The 16,613-nt window shown below is 41.0% G+C and overlaps 1 protein-coding gene across 4 annotated transcripts in view; it reads left to right on the top strand.

The window, feature by feature from the left end:
- Positions 1-16,250, top strand: part of lama3 (laminin, alpha 3) — a 500,534-nt gene extending 484,284 nt beyond the window's left edge. For 3 of the 4 annotated variants that reach the window (XM_078541180.1, XM_078541178.1, XM_078541182.1), the window contains exons 73-77: positions 2,304-2,463; positions 3,199-3,329; positions 8,555-8,645; positions 10,430-10,549; positions 12,434-16,250. In XM_078541180.1, coding sequence (XP_078397306.1) covers positions 2,304-2,463; positions 3,199-3,329; positions 8,555-8,645; positions 10,430-10,549; positions 12,434-12,579 — 648 coding nt within the window. In that variant the 3' untranslated portion in view covers positions 12,580-16,250. The remainder of the gene's footprint in view (positions 1-2,303; positions 2,464-3,198; positions 3,330-8,554; positions 8,646-10,429; positions 10,550-12,433) is intronic. The other variant, XM_078541179.1, reaches the window with a different exon arrangement.
- Positions 16,251-16,613: the final 363 nt, after the last annotated feature.

Genomic DNA, 16,613 nt, shown 5'->3' with positions numbered 1-16,613 from the left:
TTTTAGACTCTGCCACCTAATCCTCGACTCCCCAATCAACAGAAACAGTTTATCTGTCTACCCTACCCTGTTCTCCTTAATATCTTGAAAACTTCGATCAAATTACCCTTTAACTTCCTCTCCTTGTAATTTAATCCTTGGAATCCAGTTATCATTCTGATAAATTTACTCTACATTCCCTCCGAGGTTAATATATCCTTCCTAAGATAGTACATAGAATTGTTTGCAGGTGTGGGCTAACCAGGCCTTTGTATAACTAAAGCATATTTCTACCCCATTGTATTCTAGCACTCTGGATATAAAGGTCAGCATTCATTTGCCTTTTTGATTATTTTCTGTACTTGTTTATGGCATATTGGTCACAAGGTTTTGGTCACTTGTTCTACTATCTCCTTATGTGGTCCTGTGTCAGATTTTGTCTGATTATGCTCCTGTAATGTGCCTTATATTAAAGGAGCTATATAAATGCTAATTGTGGAAGGGTAGATTCTAACTCCAGCTTCATGTGAAATTCTTAAGTCACTTGCTAGGGAGGACTAGCTGAGCTTCCCCTTACCTTCCTCGTAATTGTCCAAAGAGTTCCATCTACCCATCGCAATGGGCACCTGCACCCCATCGAATACAAGTATCCCCAATAGACATAAATAGGGTATTAAGGGCCAAGTTCTAATTGCTGTATACCTGTATAACTAGGGCCATAAAGAGAGCTTGAAACTAAATAGTTAGGGTTGGGGGGAGGGTGTGCAAGGGGGAAGGTTCACGTGAGGGGAGATTTGGAATGTTAAAGAAAAAGGACAGGGCAGTAATGCGGTTAGCGATAAGGGTAATAATAACCAGAATGACAGGAAGGGACAGAGCATGCAAGCATAAGAGTGCACCAGCCAAATATTGTCCTGAATAGGAAAAAGTGGCTTTAAACTAACAGAGGAGGAGGAGGATTTAGGTGAAGGGAGATTTAGAAATTCAAAGATAAAAGTTGAGGAATAGGAAATTATATCAATGTGGGAAAAGATAAGCTGCATAGTACAGGGAGGGACAGAGAGTTTAACAGTGATAGTGCTTCAGAGTAAGGTGCATTCAGGGAATGGCAGTTTAAAAAAAATGAAGTTATTATATCTGAATTCCCGGAGCATTCACAAAAGATAGATGAACTGGTGGCACAAATAGAGATAAATGGTTTTGACCTAATTTCCATGAGAGAGACATGGTTGCAAGGTGACCATGATTGGGAATTAAATATTCCAGGCTGCACAACATTTTGGAAAGACCGGCAAAAGGGTAAAGGAGGAGGGGTATCCCTGATAATAAAGGAACACATAAGGGCATTAGTGAGAAAGGATATTGGCTCAGAAAATCAGAAAGTAGAAACAGGAACAGGCACAGCAAACGTCAGAAAACACTGGTGGGAATAGTTTATAATAGTAATTATACTGTTAGGGCATTAAACAAGAAATTATTGGGGCTGGTAACAAAGACAATGTAATAGTTGTGGGGGACTTTAATCTTCATATAGACTGGACCAAAGTGGAAAAGGTGGTCCAGAAGATGCATTTATAGAATGCTTTTGTGATAGTTCCTGGAGCAATACGTTGTGGAACCAATTAGAGAGAAAACTATTTTAGATCTAGTATTGTGCAATGAAGCAGGGTTAATTAGTAATGTTATGGTAGAGATTCAGTGAGATATGATCTGGAATGCGTTGTCTGAAATAGAGATGGAAGCTGATTCAGCAGTAATTTGAAAAAGGAATTGGATAAACATTTGAAGGGGAGAAACTTATTGAATATATTCAAGGCTAAGACACAATTTTTTAAACATAGGGGAGTCGAGGAATATGGGGAACAGGCAGGAGAGTGGAGTTGAGACCAAGATCAGATCAACTATGATCTTATCGAATAGGGGAGCAGGTTTGAATGGCTGCGTGGCCTACTCTTGCTGCTGTTTCTTCTGTTCCTATGTTCTTGATAAAAGACAATGGGAAACAGCAGTGGAGGGGCCCAACTGGTCAGCATTGGCATGATAGGCTGGCCGCCTCTGTGCTGTAGAATTCAGGTCAATAACCCATTATCAGGATATTCAGTTCTCAATTATATAGTAATGCAAGGTGTACTGGTCCTATTGAATGAAGCCTGAGTTAAATGGACTGTAGCTTTTAGTCCAAAGCAAAATAGGTATGAATTGCTATAAATATTGAGGACCTTGTCACTTAAATAGGCTCCTGATTTAGATTTAGTTGACAAATAACCCAAAAACTACTTTTGTGGTTGTAATTCTATTCCATTGATTATCTTTTACTTGCCAAGCAGCCACAACAACACAGTTTCCAGGGATGTCTAAGAAACTTTAAGCTGGATGGTAATCAACTGCATTCCCCTGTGCGCACGTTTGGAGTCACGCCATGCTTCGAAAGCAACTTTGAGCAAGGGGCTTATTTCTCAGCCGAAGGAGGATATGTTGTTTTAGGTTTGTTAAATCCTTAACTTAATTGTACTTTCTGCTTTTAAAAAAAATCTCTTCCAACATTCTGAAAAATGTTTTTTGCATACACATATTAGGAAAGTGAACTAATTAGTAGGTCTCATCTCACCTCTTAGTCAGGATTTGTGGATTCAAGTCCCTCTCCTGGAACTTGATCACTACATCTAGACTGACACTCCCAGTGCAGTAATGAGGGAGTGCTGCACTGTCAGAGGGTCAGAACTAAGGGAGTGCTGCGCTGTCGGAGGGTTGGTACTGAGGGAGTGCTGCACTGTCAGAGGGTCAAAACTGAGGGAGTGCTGCACCATTGGAGGGTCAGTAGAGAGTTCTGCACTGTTGGAGGTTCAGTCATGAGGTAGTGCCGCATTGTTGGAGGGGCAGTACTGAGGCAGCTCTGCGTTGTTGGAGGGGAGTACTGAGGGAGTGGTGTCCTGTGTAATATTTATCCTTCAATGAACATTACTAAGACAGAGCATTATCACATTATTACAACAGTGACTACAATTCAAAAAAGTACTTTCCCTAGTTCTTTCTTGTTTTCCACTTTACTCTGTTCAGTACTTGCCTTTGTTAGACTGGTTGAAAGTGCAGATTAATCTGGTAAGGATTCACAAGTGCAAGCACTCCAACATCCACTAGCTTAGCACATTGCCATAAATATCATGACCAATGTTGTAACCTCTTATCCCTCACTACTGATACCTGAATGCTTGTTTTCAGATAACTCATTTGTGGTGGGCAAGGATTTTGAGCTCCTGTTTGAAGTGCGCCCTCGAAGCCAGAATGCTGTTCTTTTCCATGTCAACAGCCCACAGGGAAATTACCTCAGTCTATATATGTACAAGGGGAAGGTAGGAATGACTGTTAACTGATTACCTAAACATCATGAAACATTCAGTTTGTTTAGTTTCTGTGTTTTGCATTAAACGGTTATTACAACTTTATAGTCTTGTTGTAAGTATCGTCTCGGGTACAGCAGTTCTCATCATTCCTGTAGCAGTCTGAACTCTGGTACTGTCCATTATCCAATAGGATCACATAACCAAGAGGTGTAATAATAGCTCTCCTTGTGATCTGAACTTGATATTCATGCCTTTTGCACATGACTGATCTTTTTGATGAGGTTACAGAGAGGGCTGATAAAGGTAATGCAGTTAATGTGGTGTACATGGACTTCCAAAAGGCATTTGATAAAGTGCCACATAACAGGCTTGTCAGTAAAGTCAAGCCCATGAATAAAAGGGAGAATGACAGCATGGATACAAAGTTGGCTGAGTGAGAGGAAACAGAGAATAGTGGCAAACGGCTGTTTTCCAAACTGGAGGGGTGGGGTTCCCCAGAAACTTGCTTTTCTTGGTCTATTTTGACCTAGACTTGAGTGTATAAGGCACAGTTTCAAAATTTTCAGATGATGCAAAACTTGGATGTATTGCATCTATTAATATAATAATGATAAAGAGAAGTGTGAAGTGATTCATTTTGATAAGAAGAAAGAGGAGAGACAATATAAAATAAATTATGAAACAATTCTAAAAGGGAGCAGAGGAACCTTTTTTCTTATTCATTCATGGGATATGGGCATCACTGACTAGGCCAGCATTTATTGCTCATCCCTAATTGCCCTTGCTCAGGCGGCATTTAAGAGTCAACTACACTGCTGTGGGTCTGGAGTCACTGGAGATACATGTGCACCAATCATTGAAGATGGAAGCACAGGGTGAGTTGGGAGGAGGGTGAGTGGGGGGAGGTGGGCGGGGAGGCATTAGTGGTGGTGGTGCTGGTTAAATGAGACTTATAGGCCTGAATTTTCATCCTTGAGGCGGTTTGCGGGAGTCTGGAAATTCCCGGTTTGGATAGCCTGGCCTGGGAGAAAGCGCCTGCAAAGGCGGGATCTTCATGGCTGGAGGGGTGGGTGCTGGAGTCAGACCAGCAGACCCGGGAAAAAGTTTGGAGGCAGCCACTGGGGCTGCCAGGTGTGGAGGCAGGCTGTTTAAAAGGCCCAGCTCAGTGCCTTGGGACTTCGTCCCAGTTGTAATAAAACCAGGAAGGCCTTCCAACCCTCAGACCCCCTCACCCTCCAAATACTCTTCATGTCCCACCCATGCCACCTCATGCTCCCATGTCAAGCTCTGCCCTTTCACCCACCCCCTCAATGGCCCCTTCATGCCTCATGCCAAGCTATGCCTTTTCACCTACCCACCATGGCCCCTCGTACCCCCAATACCAAGCTATAAGAACACGAGAAGCAGGAGTAGACCATAGGCCCATTGATCCTGCTCTCCCATTCAATACGATCCTGGGCTTCAACTCCAATTTCCCGCCCGTCCCCATATCCCTTAATTCCCTGAGAGACCAGAAATCTCTGTCCTAGCCTTAAATGTCTTCAATGATGGGGCATCCATAGCCCTCTGGGGTAGAGAATTCCAAAGATTCACAACCCTTTCAGTGAAGTAATTTCTCCTCATCTCAGTTCTGAATGATCAGCCCCTTATCCTGAGACTCTGCCCCCATGTTTTAGGTTCCCTGACCGGTGAAAACAATCTGTCAGTGTCTATCCTATCAAGCCCCCTCAGAATAATATGGGTTTCAATGAGATCACTTTTCAATCTTCTAAACTCCAGAGATTATAAATCCAATTTACTTAGTCTTTCATCATAGGACAACCCCCTCATCCCAGGAACCAAATTAGTGAACCTTCGCTGTACTGCCTCCAATGCAAGTATATCCTTTTTTAAAATGTGGAGATCAAAACTGCACACAGAACTGCAGATGTGGTCTCACCAAAACCCTGTAGCAAGACTTATTTATTCTTGCACTCCCCTTGCAATAGGAGCCTACATGCCATTTGCTTTCCTAATTGCTTGCTGCACCTGCATGCTAACTTGCTGCTTTCCTTGTACAAGCACGCTCAGGTCTCTTTGAACATCAACATTTACAAGATTCACACCTTTTTATGGAAAAATTTCTGCTTTTCTATTCTTAGGGCTAAAGTGAATAATTCACACCTCCCCACATTATACTCCATCTGCTATCTTGTTGCCCACTCACTTAACCTGTCTATATCTCTTTGCAACCTCTCCATGTACTCCCCACAGCTTAACTTTCCACCTAGCTTGGTATCATGAACTAACTTTGATACATTACTCTCTGTCTCTCCAACTAAGTCATTAATATAGTTTGTAAAAGCTGTGGCCCAGCACTGATCCTTGTGGCACTCCACTATTCACTGCCTGCCACCTTGAAAAAGCCCCATTTATGTCCACTCTCTGCTTTCTATCCATTAACTAATCCTCTATCCATGCTAAAATATTACCCCCAACTCCACGAGCCCTTATCTTGCCCATTAACCTTTACATTTTTTTAACACATACTACTATCATAACAGGGTTCATTGGTACTATACAGCGTATAGTGGGTCAGTGGCATGGAAGTTCCATAGCTTGACATAGGGGACGTGAGGGACCTTGGGGAGTGGGTGGAAAGGCAGAGCTTGGCATTGGAGGCATGAGAGGCCATGGGGAAGGGGGTAGGTGGAAGGGCATAGCTTGGCATTGGTGGTTTGAGGGACCATGGTGGGGTGGGAGAGTGGGCTGGAAGGGCAGAACTTGGCGGAGGGGATATGAAGAGGACCTTTTGAGCTTACCTTTTAAAAGGTCCCCTCATGCAGAGTAGGGTTCACGACACCTCTGTGGGACTGTGAGCCGTGACTCTTTAAAAATCTGGCCCGACTCCACGAAGATTGCAGAGGAATAGGACATGTCTATCTCCAAAATGTAGACAGCCAGGTTGGGAGTGCCGGATGCAGGCTTTTAATAGGAATCAGCCCACGTCCTTTAAAGACATTCCTGAAAATCAGAAAGCCAAGGAGTGGGGTCAGGAATCCTGGAATCGGGACCTACCCGCTTTTATAAAGGGCTCCTGAGTCATCTCGACCCAGTGAAAATCCAAACCATAGTTTTAATTTACTCATAATCTGAAGCAAACAGGGTCCATTTATAAATAAACTACAGCAGTTTCCTTAGTACAGCAATATTATTTCCCCAGCAAATGCAGTGAGTATAGTTACAGAATACAAGTTCTGAAAGTAAAACCAATCCTTTTCACTTGCAGCTGTGTGGTCTCCAAGCATGATTGACAGGTGAATTGCCCAGTCATCTCTATTGCAGGACTGATGGTGTCACTGTGTGCAGCCAAAAGTTTATTTTTTGAGCTCTTCGCTTACCCCACCCCCATTCAAATCAACACCAATCACCAATTTCCGAATTAGAACCACTTTAATCAATGCTGTCACTCGGACTCAAAGGTCATGATCCTGGCAGGCCTTTGGTGAACGGCAGCAACCTAATTTATTGGTCCAAGATTGACTTTCTTTTAACTATCTTTCCAATACCTGCATCAATTATTTATCACCGACTTTGCAAAGAGCAGCTGGGCCAGAAACATAACATCTGCAGCTAGGAAACTGTGCTCTGAGGCGTATTTAACAATGGTTTTTTTGCTTTGTCTAAAAATAATCGCAACCTCTGTTTCATGGGCGGGAAAAGTCGGCAAAGAGCAGCCTTGCAAAGTGTTGTCAATCTGAAACACTTGTGAAAGATCGTCAAATCCAATGTGATTGAAAGTGCAAGAAGTTACATGATAATGATTTTTATAGTCTCCCTTTATACATGACCTTATAATCTTTGCCACGGGTGTCAGCTGTGGCTCAGTGGTAGCACTCTGATGTTGAAAACCTGCCCCATTCATGGGCTGATTCATTTGATCTTTCTAGACCATAGCAAAGAAAGCATAGATTAGCTGGGGCATATTTAAAACAGCAGCTCGAGGAGAGAAAGTGGAATGATGTATGCATTGCATGCTGCAAAATAATAAATTGGGTGTAAACCGGACCTAGAAGATGCCCTAATTTGAAAGCAAAATGCTGCAGATGCTGGAAATCTGAAATTAAAAACAGGAACTGCTGGAAAAACTCAGCAGGTCTTGCAGCATCCGTGGAGAGAGAAACAGAGTTAACGTTTTGAGCCCATATGACTCTGCATGTTTTTATTGTACTAACAGAATCCCTGCTTGTTATAGAAACCACCTGATTTCAATTGCAATGAATATGAGCCAGATTCTATAACAAATGGCCAATTTGCAATGCCACTTTCACACAGAATTTATTATTTTGTTCCATGAGGTGCACAGACAAAATCCTTCCTTCCTTGTTTCTCTCCTTGATTAATTGCCTTGCTATGCTTCCAGACTAGAAATCCTAGTGGGCTTGGATTGGTAGCCCAGATAGAATTTGAGTTCAAATTGCATCACATTAGGTTAATAATTTGAAATTCAGGATAAAAAAATTGGAACCAATAAAAGTGATCATGAGGCTGTTGAATTGTTGTAAATAAAAACAACTGGCTCTTGGGGGAAAAAAAAAACCAGACTTGCGTTTATATAGTGCTTTCACAACCATCGGCCTTTCCAAAATGCTTTACAGCCAATGAAGTACTTTTTGAAGTCATGTAGGAAACACAATGGACAATTTGCGCACAGCAAGGTTCCACAAACAGGAATGAGGTAATGACCAGATCATCATTTTTTGCTGAAAGCAAATACTGCGGATGCTGGAAATCTGAAATAAAAACAAAAAATGCTGGAAAAAACTCAGCAGGTCTGGCAGCATCTGTGGAGAGAGAGAAACAGAGTTAATGTTTCTTGTCCATATGACTCTTCTTCTGATCCTTTTTTGCGATGTTGATTGAGGGACAAACATTGTCCAGGACGGTGGGGAAGACTCCCCTGCTCGTCTTTGAAATTGTACCATAGGATCTTCTACATCCTTTTGAGAGGGTAGGCGGGGTCATGATTTAGCATCTCATGTGAAGGATTAGGGAAGGAAACCTGCCATCCTTATCCAGCCTGGGCCGATATGTGACTCCAGTCTCTCAACTGCTCCAGGTTTTGCTCCACCAAAATTTAGCAATGTAATGTTAAGCAAAGCTACTTTTTACGGTTGCATTCCTTTCAATATGAGAAAAACAAATGCTAGTTTTCTTTAAAAATTAATGAAACGTGTTCTAATTTTTATTCTCAGGTCACTGTCCATGTAAACAATGGAGCTGGTGATTTCAATACGTCAGTCACACCTCAGTCACTGTGTGATGGACAGTGGCACAGAATAGCAGGTGAGAATCTTTTCATTTTGTTCTAAGCCTGCCTTAACTGCAGTAACAAACAACTAAGGGATATCTTCTCATGCAGACAATTTAGAAATCAAACGGCAGACCTACCGCAACATTCATTAGAAAGTATTTTTTAAAATCAATGTTTATTATACAAGAATGAAAGTAGATCCATTACCAAGCAGTACACTCAGTAGAGATCTGACAGGTTTGGCAATAGCTGATTTTGGGGGAACAGTTCAGGCAGAAGTCAATGATGGTCAAATAAACATTGTTTATTGGGAGATAGAAGAGCCAAAGTTTGGGAAGAAGTGAAATGAGACCTGTGACCTGAAGCTGGAGTCAGGTGAGGGTGTTGGGGATAGGGGTCCCAACCTTCCTGGAATCACTAGGAGTTTCCAGAATCGAAGATTCCTTTGAAATCAGAAGGTGCTCCGATATGAGGGGCAGTGGGACAAAATGGATTGCTGTTTCATGAAGCCAGCACAATGGCTCGAATGGCTTCCTTCTGTGCTATATCAGTCTATGAGCCAAGTTTTCTTTCAGGAAAATATATTTTCGTTCCAGCAAACACTCCTGTTTAAATTGGAAATAAATGTATAGAACAGATTTATGGAAAGGCTGGATTGACGCCCATACCAAGTTCTAATTAATGAAAGTAAATATCCAGCAATGTTCTAGTGGGAGTAAAATTTCTGTACATTCTCCACACCAAGCTCTAGTGTTTAAAAATCACACAGCTTGCATCTTAACCCAGAAAACAAAAGGTCTGGGATTGCTGTTGGGTTTTTTGTTTTTTGTAGAAACCATTGGCTGTTTTTGTCTTAAAAAGACACAAGGAACAGAAAGAAAGTCAAACTTGCATTTATATAGCACCTTAGACAACTTCAGGACATTTCAAAGCACCTAACAGCTGTGTACTCATTGTTGTAATGTAGGAAACTGATGCTTAGAGGATGTTTCCCCTTGCTGGGGAATCTAGAACTATTGGGCACAGTTTAAAAATTAGGGGTCTCCCATTCAAGACTGAGATGAGGAGAATTTTTCTTTCCTCAGAGCATCGTTGGCCTGTGGAATTCTCTTCGCCAGATAGCAGTGGAAACTGGTTATTGAATACATTCAAGGCTGAGTTAGATTTTGATTAACAAGGGAGTCGAGGGTTATGGGGGCAGACAGGAAAGTGGAGATAAGACCACAATCAGATCAACCATATCGAATGTGGAGCAGGCTTGAAGGGCTAAATGGCCTATTCCTGCTGCTCCTTTTTGTGTTCTGGTGAAACCACAGAAACCAATTTGTGCACTGCAAGCTCCCATAAATAGAAATGTCCATAAGTCCATAAAGACTAGATAATCTTATTTAGTGATGTTTGGTTCAGGGATAAAAGTTGGCTGAGGACATTGGACAAGTGAAATATTAAGTCATTATATACAATTCTAATTTTTGAAAATAACCATATATCCAAACATTCTTAGCTTTACCAAAGATATAAAAGAAAGACGTGCATTTAAACAGCATCTTTCATAACCTCTGGATGTCTCAAAGCATTTTAGGAAAATAAAAACAGGAGGAGGCTGCTCAGCTTCTTGAGCCTGCTCCATCATTCCATTGGACCATAGCTGATCTGTATCCGAAATTCATTTACCTGCCTTGGTTACATAGCTGTTAATATCCTTACCCAACAAAAAGCTTTCAAACTCAGTTTCAATTGACAAAGTTTTCATAGCCAGTGGAGTACTTTTTTTGAAGTGTAATCATTGTTGTGTGTGCTTTTTGCTCTAATACAGTCATTAAAAGAAATAATGTGGTGCAGCTTGACGTGGATACAGAACGTGACCATGTTGTAGGACCTTCTACTTCACTCTCCACCAACACTGCTGACCCCCTCTATGTTGGTGGCATCCCAGGTAAGAACTGAAAGCAAGCATGCAGGTGCAGCAAGTAGTTAAGAAGGCAAATGGTATGTTGGCCTTCATTGTGAGAGGACTTGAGTACAGGAGCAAGGATGTCTTACTGCAGCTGTACAGGGCCTTGGTGAGACCACACCTGGACTATTGTGTGCAGTTTTGGTCTCCTTTCCTAAGGAAGGATATACTTGCCATAGACGGAGTGCAGCAAAGGTTCACCAGACTGATTCCTGGGATGACAGGATTGTCGACTGGACAGACTGGATGCAGGGATGATGTTGCCTCTGGTTGGGGAGGTCTAGAACAAGGGGTCACAATCTTAGGATACTGGGTAGGCCATTTAGGACTGAGATGAGGAGAAACTTCTTCACTCAGAGGGGGTGAGCCTGTGGAATTCTCTACCACAGAAGCTGTGGAGGCCAAGTCACTGAATGTATTTAAGAAGGAAATAGATAGGTTTCTGGACTCTAAAGGCGTCAAGGGATATGCGGAGAGTACAGGAGTACGACATTGAGATAGAAGATCAGCCAAGATCATATTGGTAGAGCAGGCTCGAAGGGCTAAATGACCTACTCCTGCTCCTATTTTCTATGTTTCTAAGAAGCTTGTTATCAAGAAAAAAAATAATCATTTTGAGATTTGCCCTGGTCATTTTAATTTTCACCTGTTTCTCCTCTTCAATCAAGATATAACTATTACTCTCAAATAATTGGAAATATTCAAATTACAACAGCATTGTGCATTTATATGGCACCTTTAATGTAGTAAAACCTCCAAAGGCGCTTCATAGGAGTGTTGTCAAAACAAAATTTGACATCAAATGAAAAATGACGTGTGATAAATTGAATGGGAAGAGACTATGAAGAGTATAAATACCAGCACAGACCCGGTGGGCTGAATGGCCTGTTCAGTCCTATATATTCAATATAACTTACCTTTGATTAACATTTGTTAGCTATTTATGAGCACATTTTGTCATTATTCATGTTAACATATCCAGGGTCTCACGGGGAACTGTTGAATGTTAGATCATGGGGCTTGCTGGATATGGCATAAGCTGTTTGAGCCATCCGAAAATTGTCGGGTGACAATAAGCACTGCAAATCTTTGAGTTGATGTGTCCAATTCAACAGATTACTCATCAATGTCCTTGATGTCTGTTTTAGTTAACTGAGAGCGTGGGATATTTACAATGCCCTATTCTTTAGGCTCCTCCCACCTCACCACAACATCCTCTGAGTGCTATGAGGCAATTTTTCCACAACCCACTGTCAATGCTGCTCAATCATAGAGGTGCACATGATGCAATCAGGTTGAGGCGTGGAAATTAGTGCCTCAATGAGCAACTCACCTTAAAATGACCCTTCTCAGGCTGGAGAATGAGATGTGGTTTGAAGGACATGTACAAAGAAGGGGACAGAAAGTTTTGACATCTCACTGGTGTCAAAGAAATGGTTGGATATATATAGCTCCTTTCTCAACTGAAGGACATATCAAAGCGCTTTACAGCCAATGAAGTACTTTTGAAGCGTAGTCTCTTTCATAATGTAGGAAACATGACAGCCGATTTGCACACAGCAAGCTCCCATAAACAGCAAAGTAATAATGATCAGATAATCTGATAGTGATGAGGGATAAACATTGGTTAGGATACCAGGGAGAACTGCCCTGTTCTTCTTTGAATAGTGCTTTATTCCACAAAGCATAAAATGGAAAGAAAAGAGAAAGCAACACCCTAATAACACAAGGAAATATCACCCTAATATATTTTAGTAATAGAACTGCTGTTTGCTCTAACTTTTAACACAGGGTTTTGAATGAGGTATTTTGCATGTTATAGTTATGTTTTAATTCTAAATTCTATTGATCTTTTTGAACTTGCAGATTCTGTACAGTTACCTCATTTCCCAACTCGCAATCCATTCACTGGCTGCATGGGGAATGTATTGATCAATGTGAAACCAGTATCGTTCAAGAAAGCAGAGGCAGTCCATGGTGCTGTTAGTGTGGCTCGGTGCCCTACCATGTAAATTCCAGCTACTGTCTGTACCTGCAAGATAATTTAACCTTCCTGCACTTGATTGTAACGGACAACTGAACCACTGTCAAAAGTAAAAACTATTAATTTATTGTAACTTGGATTTTGCATTCTTCTCATTTCAGTCAATTGAATTTGACATTTATGTTTGGCTTAAAATAATGGCAATCCTTTACTATTAAATGAAAAATGACCCACTAACTTTGTGAAATGTGATGCAGATACTTCCTAACTGGTGCTGTATTCTGTGGGGCCAAATACATTACTAAATTTTGCTGCTAATTTTATATTTTTATACTTGAATAATTAATATGCTAAACATATTTCTAAAATAAACATGATTCAACCATCATTATTAAAAGCCTTTTAAATTATTTTTTGGTGAGAGTATACGATCTTCTAGCAAAGGAATGATTTCCCCTTCTGCACTGCCTGATTGGGAACATGAGAGAGGTGATGCAGACACAGTGCAGATTATAACTCTTCCTGTGGACATCCATATGGTTCATGAAGCAAGCTAGATACTGGGGATGTAGTGGAGAGGAGCCTGAGACTTGTATCTCTGGCACTATATGTTGGTGGTCCAATGAAATCTCTGCCAAAACTAACAGCCCACAAAATAAGATAGGAACGTAAGAAATAGGAGCAGGAGGAGGCCATATTGCTCCTTGACTGACCAGTCAGTAAGGTCATGGCTGATCTTCTCCCACTTTCCTGCCCTATCCACATATCACTTGACTCCCTTAATGCTAAAAAAAAATCAACCTCAGTTTTGAATATACTCAAGACAGAGCACCACAACCCTCGGAGCACCACAACCCTCTGGGGTAGAAAATTCTAAAGATTCACAATCTTCTGAGTGAAGGAATTTCTCCTCCTCTTAGTCCTAAATGGCTGATCCCTTGTCCTGAGGCTATTACCCCTAGTTCTCCAGCAAGGGAAACCGGCCTCTCAACATAACGCTGTAAAGCCCTTTTAGAATTTTGGAATTCAGGAGAAAATGCTTAATAAGAGTAATGAGATTTTGGAACTTGGTACCACATGGGATAGTTGAAGTGGATAGTATAGGTGCATTTAAAAGAAAACTAGAGAAGCATATGAGGGAGAAAAGAATAGAAGGCTATGTCGATAGGGTGAGATTAAAAGAGTTGCAGGATGAACACCAGCTGAGACTAGTTGTGCTGAATAGCCTGTTTATGAGCTGTAAATAGTTTGTAATTATATGTAAATGGAACGTACTGTTTTAAATAAACAAAACCTGAACTAAATAATGGACTCTAGGGATCAGATGAGAAATGACAGACTACCGGGGGAAATTTTAACCTGACCCATCCATCAGCAAACTGTCAGGAATGGGTGCAATGCTGGTTTCACTCTCCATTGATGTCACTATGGGGCATCCCACCCAAAAAGTTAGATGAAAATGACTCCCCTCTGTGTGAACATGATTCCAACTAAGGGTTTTGGCCCAAATCAACAAAGACAACAACATACATATATGCAAATTATTACTATTAGAAAACAACATTTCAGTTTCAATTCATTTCCATCATCTCCTCCAATAATTTTCTGTTTATACGTTTTGTGTTTTGATTGCATAATCCATTGCTGGGACCTTGTCTGATGTTTACATCCTTAGAATGGCAGATCTCACATAGCAATATCCCATCTCTGATAGAAAGTATCAAGGGATTCACATGATCACACCAAGCCATAACTGCAGGAAAGTAACTTCAATGACCGTGTAATCTAACTCTTTTATCACATTGCTTTTTGTGAGACCTTGCTGGGTGTCAAGAATCATTGGGTGAGATTTTAACTCATTCGAAATCCATTCGCTTAGAGTTAAAATTGGGCCCATTTCAAAACCACTGAAATACTCTAAATGCGAATGTTTCCAAAATCTTCATTGATCTATACTACTGCTGCCTTGGTGTCAATAGGATCAGACATAGCAACTGAAAATAAACTATTTTTAAAAAATAAATAAAAACATTGACAAACCCATGATCTAATGGCAATGATGATCTCAATATAGTGGAAAAAGGAGAGTTAACACTCTGGATTGATTTTAATCCCAGGCATTCGACAGAAACCGGTTGTCTGGGTAGTTGACAATGAGCAGGATATTTCACCAGACTAAATCCTGATTGAGATATTAACAAGGAGAGGGGGAAAGCGGCACATGGCTGAAGCCACAATTCAATGCGAATCGAGACTATTATACGATTTAATCCAGGGCCTGAGTGTGCACATAAGAACATACAAATTAGGAGCAGGAGCAGGCCATTCGGCCCCTCGAGCCTGCTGAGCCATTCAATAAGATCATGGCCAATTTGATTGAGGACTCAACTCCATATTCCGCCTACCCCCAGTAACCTTTGACTCCTTTGTTAGTCAAGAATTTATCTACCTCTACCTTAAAAATATTCATTAGCTCTTCCTCTACCGCTCTCTAGGAAAGAGCTCCAAAGATTCACAACCCTTTGAGAGAAAAAATTTCTTCTCATCTCCGTCTTAGATGGGAGGCCCCTTCTTTTTAAACTGTGTCTCCCAGTTCTAGTCTCTCCCATAAGAGGAAACATCCTATCAGTATCCACCCTGTCAAGTACCCTCAGGTGAAAGCTGTAGCAAACCTCCAGGCCCCACTGTGAAAGTCGCAGCCTTCTCCGAATCCTCCCTATTTATTTGTGCGAGGCTCACCTTACCCCCTCCAGTCCACCTCGGCTACCTAACCTTTGCTTGCTGATATCGGCTCCACACCCTCTTCAGACTTGTTCTGGGTGGGAAATCAGCCGGCAGCAATTACGCAAAGCTCAGTGGCTAAAGTCGCTATAGCTTTCCTACTTCATTCTGCTTCTGCCAAGAGCTGAAATCTACAGGCGGCAAACCCAACCTGGCCTAAAATTCATCTCTAATTCAATTGTCTGTTATTGTCAAACACTTGAGAAAGAAAGAAAGAAAGAAAGAGAGAACTTGCATTTATATAGCACCTTTCATGTCCCAAAGTGCATCGCAACTAATGAAATATTTTCAGTGTAACTACTGTCTGCTAGATCTACAATTGCTCCAATATTATTGCTTAATTAGAATGCCATCAAAAATTCATCAACAAAATATCGCACTTTTTCAGGTAATACATTTTTAAAAATTCTAGTTACTTTTTTATTTGGTGTTCGTAATTAATTTTTTCTAAGGAATGCATACCAAGAGTGGTTTAGGTTTTGTTCTTAACTGTAATGATATGGAAGACCCACAATATTCACTAATTAAAATTAAGTTCTCCATGTGATTAAAACAAACCCAAATTTTGATTTCAAACCACTTAGTGAATTGTGGAACATGGGAAGTTTTAACCTGTTGATCTGCTGTTGCAATACAATTGTTAACCCTTTTATTTTCAATGTGGTATATCCTCCATTAAAATATCAGACAGAAGAGTGTCATATGACCCTTTTTATTACTTAGATAATATTTTATTAATTCATTGAACTTACAAACTAACTTTTAGGTGGACGGTTGCATTAGATTTTGTCAAATCGAACCGTCAAAATTACACTAATGCGAAACGTAAGATGTGCATCTTCATTTACTCATGTTTTGCTGATGCTGGTAACTTGTGTAATTTCTCTCACTTATGTAATAAAAAGTATGTTATCTCAGTTTATTGCTTTTTTTGTGATATGTTTCTACACCCTTTTTTTAAATGAAAGGTAAGCAGATGACAAGTGGTTTGAGTGGTAAGAGCCAATGATGTTAGAGGCAAGGTACTAGCATGGATAGAAGATTAGCTGTCTGGCAGGAGGCAGAGAGTGGGGATAAGGGGGTCCTTCTCAGGATGGCGGCCGGTGACTAGTGGAGTTCCGCAGGGGTCAGTGTTGGGACCACAACTTTTCACTTTATACATTAATGATCTAGATGAAGGAACTGAGGGCATCCTGGCTAAATTTGCAGATGATACAAAGATAGGTGGAGGGACAGGTAGGTTTGAGGAGGTGGGGAGGCTGCAGAAGGATTTGGACAGGT

Source organism: Cetorhinus maximus, chromosome 4 (assembly GCF_964194155.1).
Source record: "Cetorhinus maximus chromosome 4, sCetMax3.hap1.1, whole genome shotgun sequence".
Classification (NCBI taxonomy): Eukaryota; Metazoa; Chordata; class Chondrichthyes; order Lamniformes; family Cetorhinidae; genus Cetorhinus; species Cetorhinus maximus.
The sequence above is the reverse complement of the archived record's forward strand: the minus strand, read 5'-3'. Positions and strand labels throughout refer to the sequence as shown.